The following is a 16,880-nucleotide window of genomic DNA, read 5'->3' on the forward strand; positions in this document are numbered from 1 at the left end:
AAGGGTGAGCTCTGAGGACTTGTTACACAGCTTATCACATCCATTAAGTTAGTGGGTAGAGTACAGTTTACACCAAGGCACACATCTTGTGCAACTCACAACTGCTCTTATTACCTGTTCTAGCCAACAGATGGCATGAAACTGTGCCCTCAACAGGACGATGGTATGTGCACAGAGTAACAGGCATAAAGTTGTTTTCTTCAGAGGCTGCCATTGCATATGGTCCCAACTGAGTAAAAGGACTATGTAAAGAGAATGTGAAGAGAATCATATAATGTGCTGAATCTTAGGTCCTTCTTCACTGTTTTTTAAATCATCCTTTCAATTTCAAAAGCGCACAGATTTTGGTTTCACATGACACAAAAACATCAAATCTCAGCATTATGCACAAATAGCACAAACACTCAAACACATGATTTTGAAGCTACATACATCATTTATCATTATGGTAATACCACCAATACTACACATATTGCAAGTACTGGTCAAAAGCTTTAAAATCTTGAATCTCTGTCAGTGCGCCCCAGGGCAGCTGTGGCTACAATGTAGCTTGCCATCACCAGTGTGTGAATGTGTGTGTGAATGGGTGAATGACTGAATGTAGTGTAAAGCGCTTTGGGGTCCATAGGGACTAAGTAAAGCGCTATACAAATACAGGCCATTTACCATTTACCAATCTGGACTCTCAATGTGTCAAAAAGAAATGTCAAAAAAAACCAAACAGTTTTGACCCACATCTCCTGAACGTTGTCGGACTTTTTCACATTTTCTGTTACGTTCTGTTACATTCTGTCAGTTTCTATATTGGCCCAAGAACAAAACTGTGTCCATTGTTCTTTTTAAGTAAACAACTGTAGCTGCCCAGCAACACTCAGTCATCCCCAGTGCTTCCAGATATTAACATTGCAACTTTATCATCATGCCCTAGCTCATTCGTTGAGATTTGCAACACTGGTATTCTACTTGTTCAGTGCATTAGAAAACTCCACACCAAAAATGCATTTTTCAGAACCATCAGGAGGATGAATCACGAGTCCTGCACGTACACTTGATCTCGACTACATAAAAGAACTATGCAAGGTTATCACTTAACACATGTTAACACCTTTTTACAAGGAAAATCTACTCTAACTGCTGCCTGCAGCTGTGTTCTACTCTCAAAGTGTGTGCAGTTCGCCAACATTGAGTTGACCAAGTGACCAGAAAAATGATATTCAGTGTGAGCCTGCTGCCAGGTGTCATTACATTTCCCCCCTATCCAGCAGAGAAAAGCAGTCACACACGCAGACATCTGTTATTGAGATACCCTCCCAAGCTCATAACAGTGTCCTTTTTGCCTTATTTTGTGATCATATTGAGAAGCTGTGGTGTGTGCATGTAAAAATTGAACCTCTATCAATCTTTGAGTGTACTCATGCAACAAAGCCTGACTGGACCTAGACATTTCCTCAGAAACTTGTTATTTTCCAAAAGCCAACCAACAAACACAAGTCTCACATTTGACCTAATGCATTCAGAAGTATAAAAAAAGGCTATATTTGACTACATCAGGACACAACAGCTCACAGTTGTGCATGCAGAGGGCTGATGGTACATTTTGACACGAATTCATATGCAAAGGGCGCATGGATTTTATTTTAAAATCCCATAACACTGAGCATTGTGAAACATATTCCAAACAGCCGCCTCCGTCACTTTTCATGCCAGCTCTGAGTCACTCTGACATCCAAGCAACAACCCCCCCCCCCCCCCCCCCCTTCCTGCCGCTTCCTGTGACAACAGTATCTGCTTATGATCTCGCTGGTGGACAAGCACACAGTCCTCAAGACTGCCTCAGTGTATGGCGATGGGTGAAATCCCCCCTTTTGTGCAGCAGAGTGTTGGACCAGGCTGGGTGTCCTCTTAGTCAAATCAAAGGCGCTTCCTCCGGCACTGTGGCAGAGCACACTGCCTCTGGAGCTACTCATTATTACATGCGAGGGGGGACTTGTGATCTTTTTAATTATTCTGCACTTCATTTCTATCCCACCATTCAAAACGCAACATGAGAATTGATTGCCTCAAAGATCCATCTTTATAATCTCCCTCAGGCCCATAAATTATCCAACTTTTGGGCAGGGTGGACGAGCCATGCAGGCACAAGCAGATCCCTTTCAGAGCTAGGCGGAGGCACATCGCTGCAGTGTGTTGGGGGGAGCCAAACTGAATGGGGCTGCTCTTTTGCTCGCTGAAAAACGACAGGGAGAAAAAAAAAGTACACTTGTTATCTTGTGAACCCTCAAACATGTAAGATAGGAATCTCTTGAATGTCAGCGACAGAAATGGAATTAACAAGAGATCTTTTTATTGTCACAGAAGGTCATTAGGCTGCCAATCGGGGTAATTATGGAAATGATCTCCCCAGCTCTTTGGAATGTTTTCCTGCTTCCATAAGGACTTGAAAGTGTTCAATCAGCCTCTCTCGTGGGAAAGTTCAGCCATAACTGCAAGTGTACCAGCAAAATCAAATTAAGCAAAGAGATTTCATTAGTATTTATAGCCCCGAGGCATTTGTAAAAGTATGGAGCTGCAGAGTAATGTGGGACTGTGGCGGAGAGAATTATTGCTTAATGACAAAGGCCATACCTAGAAGACATACACATGGATAATGAATAGGAGGCATTGATTACATCTTTGAAGAGGATTCTGGAGGGATTGTAAAATATTGATGCTTACTTTGGACTCCCTGCATGGATGCAAGGGAGATAACTTTGTCGTTAACCCTGCTATGCTGTTTGCTTTATTATCTGAAGACGTTTAATCTTCTACCTAAAAGCAAATATTGTAATGCAACACTGTTGCAATAATTTTTATATATATATGTATTTTATATATAGGTTTTGTGTATTTTTACTGCTATTGTTGTGTTGCTGCATTTAGTGTGAAAGAGAACTGAAGCATACCTTAAAGGCTGCAACATCTACTCAGGCACTCTTTTGGTGTTCATGACCAATTTAAATGTATTTAAATGGATACTGGGCGGGGGGTAAAAATAGGTTTGCTGAAACTAAGTAAGTTTATGTTTTCTTTGTGTGTGAAATGCACTTCGCCATCTGGGGTAAAAATGAAATGAAGTCAGATAGCAATGTGCGATCAGGTGGAACACCTGATTTGAATCACTGGGTCTATTCAGTCCACTTAACCTCAGAGTAATTGACAATTTAAAGGTGCAGTCCTTAATTTCAACGGACAGAACCAGGACTTTGATTAGGATGTGTGATATGCACTTCCCCGCAGGAATAACAGGCAAGGACATTTTTTTAAATGAAGCAAATAGGGGAAGCCATACATTAAATGTAAAATATTATGTTTGTAGATTAAAGGAATAATATTAGGCCTGCAAGAGAACAAGCACGTTATAGACAAGTGATACTAATGTGATCTTAGACCTTTTTATACATCATTTATACATCATTTTTAAACATCTTTGTAAGTCACACCACACATACGTTTTAAACACAAACACACATTTCGGTCAATCATACAATGAAAACACTATTCCTCTCCGACCGAAAGCTTTTGTCTCATTATCTCATTTTTTTTCTCCCACAATAATTGGGTTCGTGAAGAGGTAAAGTGTCTCTGTGAAGAACTTGACAGATTATGTGAAGGTGTATTATTATGTGTAGGGCTGGCGGGATGTAGGAGGTAATTTACTGTGATGTTACATTTATTTATATATATGCATCAATAGGCAGGAGGATATTGAGTTCAGGGGTCGAGCTGAATGAGAGTTCTCTTTCATGCTTATGGGGGAAAGGTGCTTCGCATGCAAACATTAATACTGGCGCGTGAAGATTTTCATTGTGAAATCAAAGAAATGTGAGATGAGGGTGTTTTTATTGTTCTGCATTTCAAGAATTTTTGCAATGACAAATAACCTCAAATCAAGTGTACTCCTGAAAACAAAGGGCCAATACAATCAATATCCAGTAAAACTTTTATTAAATGCACTGATTTCCTCACTTTTTATTCTGAAACTTACACACTGGTTAAAAACGTGGAGATGAGCCTGTGAGCGCTATATTATAGTTATTTCTGAGATGCTTCCTTTATCATTTGACATCTTTGGCTGTGACTATTAGCACATCGTTTACTGTTCTTTCAGTGATTCAGTTCAAAGACGAGGTGCGCGTGTTTTGGCACTGCGCTAAATGCCCGCAATTGGGCCAATTTGCACTGTTTACGGCTTGAATCGCTGCGCTCTCGCAACATAGTGATATTCCGATTTGCGACGTTCAGTCCTTAATCTGAATGACAATGAACCTACAAATAGGGTGACACCGCGCGTACTTAACAAGCACACAATGGCATGGTAATCCGGCTGCATTTAACTGAAGGTGTCACTTTCCCACCAGCACCTGCGAGTTTCCACGCAACCAGCCTCCCCCTGGGGGCTTCTCACTCACGGGCAGTCGTAGGGGTGGGACAGGGGCGCAGGCCGGCGTGTTTACGAGGTAAAATATTTGATATTAGATTGTAATACAAATTTATATACAAACAAATGAATAAATGTGGTTTGTGTACATTAAAGGACGTGAAAATGATCAGTCAATATTAATCCAAAGCGACAATAAAGTAACGAGTGCTTCTTTGTAACCAGACACATCTCTTACGGGAATAAACTCGTTTGGTTCTTTTCCACATTTCCGAATTTTCCTATATTACGTTCTCTTATTTTATTGTTGTTTCTCATGTTTGCTTGATTTATTTCAAATTATCTTTTACGTCACAACACGAAAATCATCAGGCTACAAAAAAAGGTCTTCGACTTATTCTAGTGACAGACCGCTGTTTAAGCTGTGCATGAGTTTATTTCTGCTCTCCGCTTGACCCAGATATCGCCCCAGTGTCCACTAAGACTGCAATCCTAAAAAGATTATTTTTTTTCAAAGAATGAAAGAAATGAGTTGAAACATTTTTTTTCTTTTCCTACCTGAAACACAAGCAGCTGATCTGGGGGGAAACTATTAAAGGGAAGATGGAAAACAGTGGCTGTAAGAAGGAGACCTAAACTTGAGACTGGGAAATCAATAGAAAGGCGTGGGGTGTGTCCTCTTAAACGTGATATTATCGCTCAATCGATCCCCATTAAAAATATAAAACCGCATTAGCATCCAAAAACGGCCCGTGAATGAGCTGTAAATGGTAAAGTGAGTAAAGGCACGACGTTTCATGGATCACCTGCTGCAACTGCGCAGTCTGACCTGTTGAAATGTGTCTTTATACAGACGCGTCAAACAGATGGGACGTCCAACAAAACACAAATACACACACACACACAGTGAGAGAGAGACAGCATACACGCTCGGATCTTTGACTTCCATTCTGGGTCCTTTCTTCTTGCTTTTGATGTGACATGTGAGAGATTTGGCTGCGGCCGATCCAGCAGGAGGGAGGGTTAAAAAATGAGCTCCATCATATTGTTTGACAGAAACTCGCAGGTTGATAGAGTGGATTCTGAGAAGGGCTGAAAATGGTGATTTCCAAAAGAGAAGAGGAAGAAACGAACACAAAAAAGAGGAGGGGAGGTGAAACGCTGTCATGCCTGCCTTCTGGATTTTACGACTAAAAATGTGAAAAAAAAGATCCAGTTCTGGGGAAGAAAAATGTGTAAAGTTTGGTTGTGATATTCTAATATTGAGCTATTTCGTTTTTTAGTAAATGTGACAATCCAAAGATCTGACTGACTGCTGTGAAATAATTAACATAATGGTCGCAATTAGAGTGCATCAATAAGAATGTATCAGTTTATCGTCACATTGGGGGTCGCATGCTGCCCCTAGAGATGCACTCTGTCAGCTGATCAGTGAGCTGCCTTTAAAGATCTGGTTTTGCGGTAAATCCGTGCAAGAATGTGAATTATTTCGCCCGCTTCAATGTAAAGTTGCATTTTTGAGCATTAATATTGTCATGTTTGCATCATGCACAACTTTTTATTCTTCCAAAGACGCCCTCAAGACATGCAAATGAATAATTATATAAAATAACATTTTACAAATGTACAGATGTCTTGAGCATATTTTGCAGGGAAATAAAGATCCTGGTTTCACCAGTGCGCACGCGAGGTTTTACGCCAAAGTTACTTTTGAGAGTTTTACAGGAAAAGCTGTTACAAAGCTGTTTGTACTCCGGATGTTAGATTTTTGTGTGCCAATTGGGATGTTATTAGGACAGCACTTCCAAAAAACCTCCAGTGGCTTTCTACTCTAAAAAGCCCTGACACAGGCGGAAATGATCGAAAATTAAAAATAAAATATGGCCATACATTTAAATATTTATATTAATACATTTATATAAACATATAATTTGTATATATTTATACAACTTACAAATACTTTGTATACCAGAAAATTACAAATATTTTAAAATAATTCACCCCTTCATTATTATTATTATTATTATTATTATTATTATCATCATCATCATCATCATCATCATCATCATCATCATCATCATCATCATCATCATCACAAAATAAGCATGCTGTCCAATCTGGTAGACTAAATAAAAATAAATTATAAGTCACATATCTTCACCTTTTTTTTTTTCCCTCGCCACCAAATTTTGATAATAAGCGTCTCCTGTCACCTTTATTCATTCAGACAAAATCAGCTCTAGCAGTCTGAGGCGTTAGCCTCGCCAGAGAGTCTCTGAGCAACGCACTCCTCCAACCTCCCAGCTTCTGCAGGTGACCTCTGAACCCAGGGACAGACGCACGAGGACGGGGCAGAAAGCAGGAATCGCGGGAGGATAATGCCTTATTATGATCACAATTATTTGTTCGGTGACCTTGCTGGTACAGCGTGCACTCATCACATGTGCTGGCTCTTTCCTCTCCATCACCTGTGCCGCCGCTTCTGCTTCTGCTGCTCCACCGCCATCTCCTCTTCCCACCTCCACCCAGCCACCCCCACACTCCTGCTTGCACTCGTTGGTTTCATGCAGGAACGAGATGGCTTATTACACTAAAAGGTTTTGTCGCGCTAAGCCGTGCATGCGTGCTTAAAACGTACTTTTCATTAACAAACTGCGGAGGTATAAAAGCGGATTTATGAGGCTTCAAAAGATCACAGGAAGGACGGGTTTGAAACCCCTTCTCGGTGCTTTTGCAGTCAGGTTATATCAGCAGTTACGCCGCCTTTCACACAACACTGCAACTCCGGGATTTTTATTTTTATTTTTAATGAAGGCTTGCTGCACCTGCCTTTCCTTAAAGAGGGGGGTTAGGACAGCTGTTCTGCGATCAACTGATTCTTTAAAGTAAAACAAAAATATAAGAAAACTGTAAAAATAAATAAATAAATAAAATCAAACATCTGCTATACCCACGTGTCTCTTATTTTGCTCCTGTAAAAGATTTCTTCCGTAAGAAGACAAAGAAAAGGAGGATTCTTGATTGGGCCCAACATGAGTTATTCTGCTGTTAAACGCCCGAATGTAAAGAAAGAAAGAAAAGAAAGAACTTTGATGGAGAAAGTTTTCCTTTTAAAAAGAAAAAAATAAAATATATTGAAAAAAATCTGTCAATTAGAACACAACTATATATCTTTTAAAAAATTGTTTTTAATCTGACAAATCAACAAAGCAAATAAGCGATTCCTTAAATACACTCTCGCCGCGCGGATGAACAGGATGAAAGTTGACGCGAGCCTCTGGATTCATCTCCTAAGTAGCCCCGGTATTGACGGACCTCCAGATCGCGCGGGTCACCGAGAGATTAACGCGGAGCCAGTCCGATCGGAATCCACGATTCCGTCCTTTTGACCCGAACACACACGCATTATTAATGATAGTGTTTAATTTAATCCCACTTTTAGCTTCGCCAGCTCAGGTGCCGGAGAAGAGGCGCTGTGAACTGCAGAAGGCACTTAAGGGATCAAATTTACCCCCCAAATTATACAAATTAAGTACAATAATAATAATAATAATAATAATAATAATAATAATTCAGTGTTGTATCGTTAATTTTATTTGAATAAAGCCCTGACATTAAGTACCTGGCTCGTGCTGATTTTTTGGTATTTCCTCCTGAGAGGTTCCAGAAACCGGGAGTACGTTCAAGGCGCCTATGTCAAGCTCGAAAATGTCTAAATTGCTGTTTTTATTTTAACACACAAACGTTAAGATAAGCCGCTTTGACAAAAGGCATAAATACAGCAGCTCGTGCTTTCCTATCAGTCTTCCCAGATTTTCGCACGCGATGCAGGAAGCCTTGTGTAAAGGACCTGACGTGCCCCCTCTGTCAGAGCTCAGCTTGCACCGCTCACCTTCACGCTTTTGTGAATAAACGTTCTCTTTGCACTCACCCGCTGCCCGCATTTCCTACTTTTTTTTTTCAAATGCAAAAACTCGGGGTGACTCGGACACGGGGGGTGGGGGTGGGGGGGTCTTTAGCACCTTTTCCAAACTCTGGAGGAAATTCTGCATTCGTCCCATTCATCGTCACTGCTGCCGCTTCTTCAATATACTTCCCACCTCGGCTAAATCCTGTGGGAATAAATAGACTGGAATTCATGCTTTGCATTCGCTGCTTGGATTTACGCGACCGGGCTTTAAAGCTGGGAGCACCGAGGGATGCAATTCCAGCACCGAATGAACAGAGCAAGCAAAAACATCAATAATAAAAAAACATGTCTAACGTATCCTTTCAAGGAGAGTTACATGCACGGACTCTACGCTAAAATACAGTGTGGGGATTAAAAATAAACTACGCATGCACAATTAAACAGTTTCTATAAATATAGTTTTATATATATATATTTAGAAGTCAAGACATTCATGAAGGAAGATTCCGTTAACTTAGCTGTTGTCGTTTTCATTCTGCAGCTGTCAGCAGAGTTCGCGTTAGCAAAGTTAAAGCTTTGGTTTGTTTTTTAACGCGGCCACATTATTGCGCGTCAGATCTTTCAATCACGCGAGCCAATTTTCTCCCCCTCCTCCTCTTCCTCCTCCCTCTGCCACCGTTAAATGGTCTATGACGGACGAACACAAAAATAAGCGGAAAGCAGCACTGCTGATGTCCCATTGTTGACAAATCCATGAAACAACTCCAGTTTGCATGGTTTAACAGAGAGGAGAGGAGAGGTGGGTGGAGGGAGGAGAGGAGAGTGGAGAGAGGACAGGGGGGCGTCTGTCGTCACCAAACCACGTGTCCAGAGCTGATAGTATATCTTATAGTGGGGAGGGAAAGTAATCTATCAGACAGTCTTGTTAAAAGCCCCGGCCTTTTTAAGAGCAGCATGTGTCATCTCGGCTCGGTTCTCCAAATATCGCTCGTCCAGGAAATCTAAGCACCGAGAGGGGACGTCGGAGCGCAAAAGTCGCGCTGTCTGCAAAACAACTTCGAGGCGAGACGCGCTGCTCCGCGGGCCTGCTCACTGACCGAGTGGAGAAATATTTGTAGAAGTTTGAAGTTCCTTGTCGGCTGGACTGGCAGGCGTCCGGTTCGATCACATTTAGATTTTTGGGGAGGGGAAAGCATCCGATCTGTTGACAACCAGCAGCGCGAGCGCACTGATCGCGCGGCTGCTCTGTCTTTTTCGGCTGCAGTGAGACTTTTTAAAATAATAAAAACAAATAAAACGGTGTCAGTAAGACGTGAGATGACCCTGTCTGGAGGCAGCGAACGAGCCAGCGACATGTCCGGCCAAACTGTGCTCACAGCCGAGGACGTGGATATTGACGTAGTGGGCGAGGGAGATGAGGAGGGCATGGAGAGGGTGGACAGCGACTGCGACAGCCCAGGAGACGGCATCTTGCACGACCTCCGGGGAGAAACGGGAGACGAGGAGGTGGAAGACGAGATCGAGGTGGAGAAAGAGGAGATGAGGTCCGGGGTAGGGAGTCCGTGCTGCGAGAGCGCCGGGGAGGCAGAATCGGGCACCGGAAAAGGAGAGGGTCACGACCAGAGCGCAGCGCCAGGTGCGATCCAGAAGCCCAAGAGTAGCCTGGTAAAGCCGCCTTACTCCTACATCGCACTCATCACCATGGCTATCCTGCAGAGCCCGCAGAAAAAGCTCACCCTCAGCGGGATCTGCGAGTTCATCAGCAACCGCTTCCCTTATTACCGTGAGAAGTTCCCAGCGTGGCAAAACTCCATCCGTCACAACTTGTCTCTCAACGACTGCTTCATAAAAATCCCCCGGGAACCTGGTAACCCCGGCAAGGGCAACTACTGGACCATGGACCCCGCTTCAGAGGACATGTTCGACAACGGCAGCTTCCTCAGGAGGAGGAAAAGGTTCAAGAGAGTTCAGCCAGATGTGCTCAGGGACCAGACTGCTCTCATGATGCAAAGTTTCGGGGCGTATAGTCTTGGAGGGCCCTACGGGAGACACTACGGTATCCACCCGGCGGCGTATTCCCATCCTGCTGCTTTGCAGTATCCGTACATCCCCCCTGTAGGTCCCATGCTGCCCCCGGGCGTCCCTCTCCTGCCCTCGGCGGAGCTAAACAGAAAAGCGTTCAACTCTCAGCTCAGCCCGAGCCTTCAGCTTCAACTCAGTAGTCTCAGCACGGCGTCTATGATCAAATCAGAGCCTTCAAACAGACCTTCCTTCAGTATAGAAAATATAATCGGGGTGTCCAGTGCCTCCTCTTCCTCGCCGGGCGCAGCTCAGGCTTTCCTGCGGCCTCCTGTGACCGTTCAGTCGGCCCTGCTGAGCGCGCAGTCCCTCTCACTGAGCCGGACCTCAGCCGCTATCGCGCCCATCCTCAGTGTACCTTCAAATATTATTTCTGGACACGTTTTACCCTCAGCGACGGCGGCGGCAGTGTCCAAATGGCCTTCACAATGACTTCAAACCGAAGAGAAAGCAAACTCTTATTTTTATATAGAGACATTATTACTGGGAAGTGTGAAAAGCACAAATTTATAGGCAGCACTGGACTGTAAAGCCATGTAAAGACTGTTGAAAAACAGAGAACAAAAAACGAAAAAGAAGATTTTTTTCTGTACAGGTAATATTTGTAAATATTTGTATAAAAAACAAATGATTTTGCCAGTTTGACTTTTACCTGTTCCTTTCTCCCCTTTGTTCCTGTTTGAGATCTGTGGTAATTATTTTACGTTTTTTTCTCCTTTCTTTTTGTAACAGAAGCTCAACTGGACATAGTTACTTTGGCTTCTTTTTCATACAAGACACAAAACCTCTGGAAAAAAAAGAGACTGTTTATAATAATAATTTTAAAAAAATACAAATATATGTAATTCTATGTAGCTATATTGTGTTGTAAACTGAATTTATTTGTAAATAAATCTAAGAAAGAATTAAAAATCAATTTTCATTATTAACATTCTTAACATTTTTGACACGTGATTTGAGAAAAAAAAATCGCATTATTTCCAGGGAACATTTTTCACGGTAAAAAAAAAAAATAGTAAATTTAATTTGAATAACTTTACAGTTACATTCCTACATAAAAAAAAATCGAAGCTGTCTTATTTTGTTGTCTGTTTTCAGGCTTAAAAATATCGAATATATAAAATATTATTAATAATAAAAATAATATATAAAATATGTGTTTTTAACATTACTTTCAATTTTTCATTTTATCAGCATAATTCAAAGTATTTCATTATTTAAAAATAGAAATAGAAAAAATTAGTTATACTTTAGGGCAACACTTCCTAAGGATTAGAATTTAAAAAAGAATTCTTTTTACTGCTGTTGCGATAGACGTGGTAGCGTTTAAAAACATATTTAAAGTTACAATTTAACAATAGCTATGCTAATAAGAATAACTAAAAATACTGACAAAGGTGTACGAATAATATGTAATCGTAAATTTTAAAATAAAAAAAAACTTGTAAAAGCTTTGAGATTAGCTTGCTGTAGAGTAAATTCAATCCTGAAAATTTGCGCATATAGCCTACCTTATATTTATGCTTTTTGCAGGAAGGCATAAATCTAATTTGCATCATATTTCAGATGATGGGATGTGGCATAAAGAGGTGAATATTGAGCACAAATCAGTGTAGCTGTTTATTAAAGTATTTACCCTGGATTTTCCTGACAATGCTCCCTGACAGGAGGTTATAGTTTAGACCACAGGTTCACGATCACATCACACGCTGTATGCTTTTGCGCGATATTCTGCGGCTTGGCTCCTATAAAGGTAACAATTTCGCAGTTGTGTCTGGCTAATCACTTTTACACAAACAGCAAGTGGTGTGCGTGTGTGCATATGAAAGCGAGAGTGCGAATGTGTAAATGTGTGTGTGTGTGTGTGTGTGTGAGAGAGAGAGAGAGAGAGAGAGAGACAGAGAGAAAGAGAGGGTGAGCGCGAGGGGTTTTAGGGGCTATATTTATCTGATCCCCATGGGAAAGAGAAAGAGGCCTCTCTCTCCGCTCCAATTCACTTTCAGACACCGAAGAAGGTGCTGATGATGCAAAAGGTTTCTCCAATGTCACCGTGACATTTCTACTTACTAAATTCATTATTATTCAGACTATTTATATTATTCAAATTACCTACAGCAGTGACTGTGATGTTATTATTTTAAAGACCCAGCCAGTCTTTGATTATTTGTCTACTGAAACCTAAAAATAATATATAAATTAAAATGTGAGACATTGTCTGCATTGCACTGCCCGTAATAGATTTCTGATCATTTCTGCCATTTTTTCCCCTTGCCATTCGATCATACGATTATAAAATGACAAGGCATTAAATATAGCAGGCTCTAAAATGAAGTGATGGCTAAAGAGTACAGTTAGAGAAAGGTGAGTGAAATTTTGGGGGATGCACAAATACTCAGAGAAAGCATCAAATTCTAAATACCAAAAAGACTCAAACTTGCACTTGTTGAACCTGTTTATTTAAACCTCTAATTTATTTCTTGTGTGAGGTGTGTACATGGCTACGAGCGGGCATTCAGACTCCACAAAGCAACATTAAACCAGCCTCACGTGTCTGTCTTATAGGATACTAGCATCTATAATTACACTTGCAGTGTTGCAGTGTGAAGCCCCGGTGTGAGATCTTGCAACAGGAGCGATGTTGCAGGCTGACAACACCTTGAGGCCGTGACATCCATGCCGCTAGGGGGCGTCAACATACACCTGCGGCTCTTAATTAGGGTGATCATAAATAAAATAAATATTTGTGAAAACCTGAAATAATACATCAACATTTCCCACCCAATTTTCTTTCTTCTTTGCACACACACTTCCTGCTGAACAAATTTATCCGAGTAATCTAACTGCAAATTTGATTTTAGATCATAAGTGATGTTTTATTATTTTTATTATTTTATTTTTTTAAGTTTGTAGTAACATTGTAGCAGAGTATCTGCAAGTGTTTTTTTTCCTTTAAGCTAAAATTGGTAGCGTTAATTGTGTTCATATTTAAGATACAACACAGAGAGGAAACACCCAAAGCAAAGCTTTTGTTAACGACAGAGCACCAAATTCCTGAACCGAAGCTGCAGTGCTGAAAATACAGGCATGAACAAGATTTTAACATGGGCTAAAACAGCTGCTTTAGCAGCACGGGCCTACTTAAAGGGTAAGCTAGTGCAATAATAACAATAACAGTGTTAATGAATATTATTAATATTATTATTACTATTATTAAAACTATGCTACGTTAACTTAAAGTTATTTCTTACTTGTTGTTTCATCAAAACCAAGCGCAGTTTCGTGTAATTATGGTGCTAATTATGGCGCACAATTTGCTAAACGAACGAAGGCGCTCATTTAAAGACGCTCGCGCGCCCGCCATGCAGCTGCACGTGCTTGTGCACAGGTGGAGAAAAGCCTGGGTTGTAGTTCCCACAGCTCCACCAGACAGGCTATATTAGTCTCCAAGCACAATCTGTAAATACAGTTCGCTCTCTCTCTCTCTCCGCCCCCCCCCCCCCCTCTCTCTCTCTGTGATTTCTGACTTGTTTTACCTCCATATAACCTCCTGAGCGGAAAGAGTTTATGTAAAGTTTTGGGGTTTTTTTGTATTTTTGTTTTGTTTTTTAGCGCGGATTGTGCTTGTGGCTATGATAGGTAACAAATCCTTTTTAGTATATTATCAATGCATAAATGTGTCCAGTCAGCATTCGTGATATAAAAAGAGGTCACAGCTCTTTCTGAACCTAAAATTAGATTATTGGGGGGAAAAAACAAACAAAACATAACACACAAAACCTGCAAGTTTCCAAGTTTAAAGTGGAAATATTCCAGGGATTCAGTGTCAAACATAGTCATGCCCTACTTTATTCTGTGTGTATTTTTATTTTTACTTGGATCTCCTTTGTGTTAGACATACGTTTGTGCTGTCCTGTGTGAAGAAAAAAAACGTAAAAGGTGGGGGGAAAAAATCTGAAGAGCTATACACAGAAAACTGAAAGGGAGAAATTATCACTGCCCGTTGAAGTTGCTACAACTCTTAAGTTCAAAGTGCATGAGGTAGATTAAGAAGGAATATTTTATAGAGAAATTGAATTAATATCCAACATAATGCACTTTATTTTTCACAGTACAACCTTTAAAACCAAAAACTTACAATGACTGATGTTATGCTGCTTAGTATGCGTGATCAATATTAGCTGCTAGAGCAGTGTATAGTAATCTGTAACTCTGTATGACTTTTAGCTTTCAAGTTTGGGACTCAAGCCCACGCACAAACTGTGGCCTGCTAAAGTAAAACGAAAACATCCTGTAGCAGGTTGAGAAATGACATCACTGCAAACAATGATGCATGAAAAATATCTCAATTTGTCCATTCGCTGAAACCTAAGTAAACAGTTGCACAGGAGTATATAATAGTGATTTGTCCACTTGCAGTGAGGCTTGGTAGAGTTCATGAGCCCATTTAAATCCTCCTTTCTGTCCCATCGAAAGGCAAAAATGGCTATTGAACTTCATTTGCATTTAGTTTTTATCTGTCTTGTCCAAGTACACAAATTTAGTGTTTAAGAGTGTAATGATGCTGCAATCTCAGAAGCCAAAATTCCACATTTTGCAGGACCCTATGAGGGTGGATAGTGTGTCTTTAACAAACCAGAGAAGTCTCTGATCCATGCAGAACATTAAACATCTGGATGATGACATTGTTCAAATTAAGCTGTTAAAGTGCAAACCATGACCTTTGTTTCAGAGAGTGGATGCCAAGTATAACTGAAAGACTGAACCAGACTGACACAACACCCCTCTGGACGTAGGCTTTCAAAGCCTAGCACAGAAATGAAATGCTATTAAGTGTGCAGGATTTTTCCAAATGGCAGTTAATGATGCACTCAAGAATGAATCTGAAAAGGTGCAGGACTTCTTTATCATCACAATTCCCAAATAAGACATAATAGGAGAAATCGCTATGAAGTTCTGGATTTGTTGATCCGGCTTGACTTGCTGTAGCAAACATGACTGTTGACATGACAGACTTTAGTGACATTGGGAAGCAAGGCCCAGGCCTTTAATAATAACTAGGTCATCCTCCACCACAAGCTATAGCCTTCTCCTGGGCGGAGATTACAGACAGTAAATGTAGGTACAGCAGTTGCTGAATATTTAAAAAGGCATAGAGATGAAGCAATAAATGACAAAGTAAAGCTGGCGTGGCTGGGCATTAATAACTAATGGGTACCAGTGAGTTATAGGCTGCTGCTGTTGTAATGAAAGTGTCATTGCAAATCAGCAGTTGTCCGAGGTTATTATTATTTATGCATAATTGATGCCAGAACCACAAGGAACATGTCTCATCCAACAAACCCTAACACCTTGAGAACAAAGATGATGGTGTCAACAAAAGAAAAGGTCACAGAGAGAAAAACGCCCTCTGGCTTGGATTTAGGCTACAGTGTACAGGGAAGACAAGGAAAGGATGTGATACCCATATCTACATCTGTGTACAGAAGATTAACACAAACTAATACACTAGTTAGACTGCCGCCCCTCTGCTGCTGATTATATAGTGGATTTTTCTCTGTCACTTTGATATAAATTTTGTGAAATCAGCTGTTCCTGAGCCGTTTGCAAAGACTTAGAATTAAGCATTTGTTATGACAGCAACAATTTCCAGTTTGGCATGGATGCTCGCTTCTTTAATGTCCAGACTTGATTCCATGTGCATCCATTTTATCTGCCAATTTCTTTGTTCTGCTTCCATGTACCTCCAAATTGGCAGAAAACAACTAAAATATATTATAAACTGTATAGTATTATTATGTTTTTACTTTCTTGGATATAATTTGAGATTTCAAAAATTTTTCATAGTCATATTTATATTGATAAGAAATCTAAAAATGTTTTTCATTATAAAGGTAATCATGTTATGTGCATATTGTAGACTATTGGAATTGACAGATTCATATTCCTGATTATCATTGTTATTCCTGAAATGAAAAGAAACGGGAAAACACACAGAAAAGAGATGACTACCTGGAAACCGATTCATTTATCTTTTTATCCCAAAGTCTGGACCAGGGGTGGGCAACTCCAGATATCACCCCGAGTCAACACACCTGAATTAAATGATTAGTTCATTACCAGGCCTCTGGAGAACTTCAAGACCTGTTTAGCATTTTGAATCAGCTGTACTGGATCATGGACTCATCTAAAACCTGCAGGACACCGGCACTCAAGGCCTGGAGTTGCCTACCCCTGGTCTGGACTATGCAGTCAGCCTCCCCCCCCCCCCCCCCCCCCCCCCCCCCCCAATTATTAAGCAATCTTAGGAATCTTCATTTATTACCAGGCGGTCTCTGACCTCCAAATTCAGCATCAGCTGCAAAAAAATGCGAAAATACGGAAGAAATAATACCCATCATAAATCTTATTTCAACCAGAGATGCCTTCACTGTGCCTGGGAAATTTAGGTTACATGATTCGACTTGTAACTACTAA

The 16,880-nt window shown here is 40.7% G+C and overlaps 1 protein-coding gene across 1 annotated transcript; it reads left to right on the forward strand.

Annotated features, from left to right (window-relative positions):
- The first annotated feature begins 9,254 nt into the window (after positions 1 to 9,254).
- foxd3 (forkhead box D3) lies at positions 9,255 to 11,253 on the forward strand. Its single transcript, XM_063501224.1, has 2 exons — positions 9,255 to 11,001; positions 11,139 to 11,253. The coding sequence occupies exon 1, from the start codon at positions 9,645 to 9,647 to the stop codon at positions 10,836 to 10,838; it is 1,194 nt and encodes a 397-aa protein (XP_063357294.1). The 5' UTR covers positions 9,255 to 9,644; the 3' UTR covers positions 10,839 to 11,001; positions 11,139 to 11,253.
- Positions 11,254 to 16,880: the final 5,627 nt, after the last annotated feature.

Source organism: Pelmatolapia mariae, linkage group LG17 (genome assembly GCF_036321145.2).
Source record: "Pelmatolapia mariae isolate MD_Pm_ZW linkage group LG17, Pm_UMD_F_2, whole genome shotgun sequence".
In the NCBI taxonomy this organism is placed as follows: Eukaryota; Metazoa; Chordata; class Actinopteri; order Cichliformes; family Cichlidae; genus Pelmatolapia; species Pelmatolapia mariae.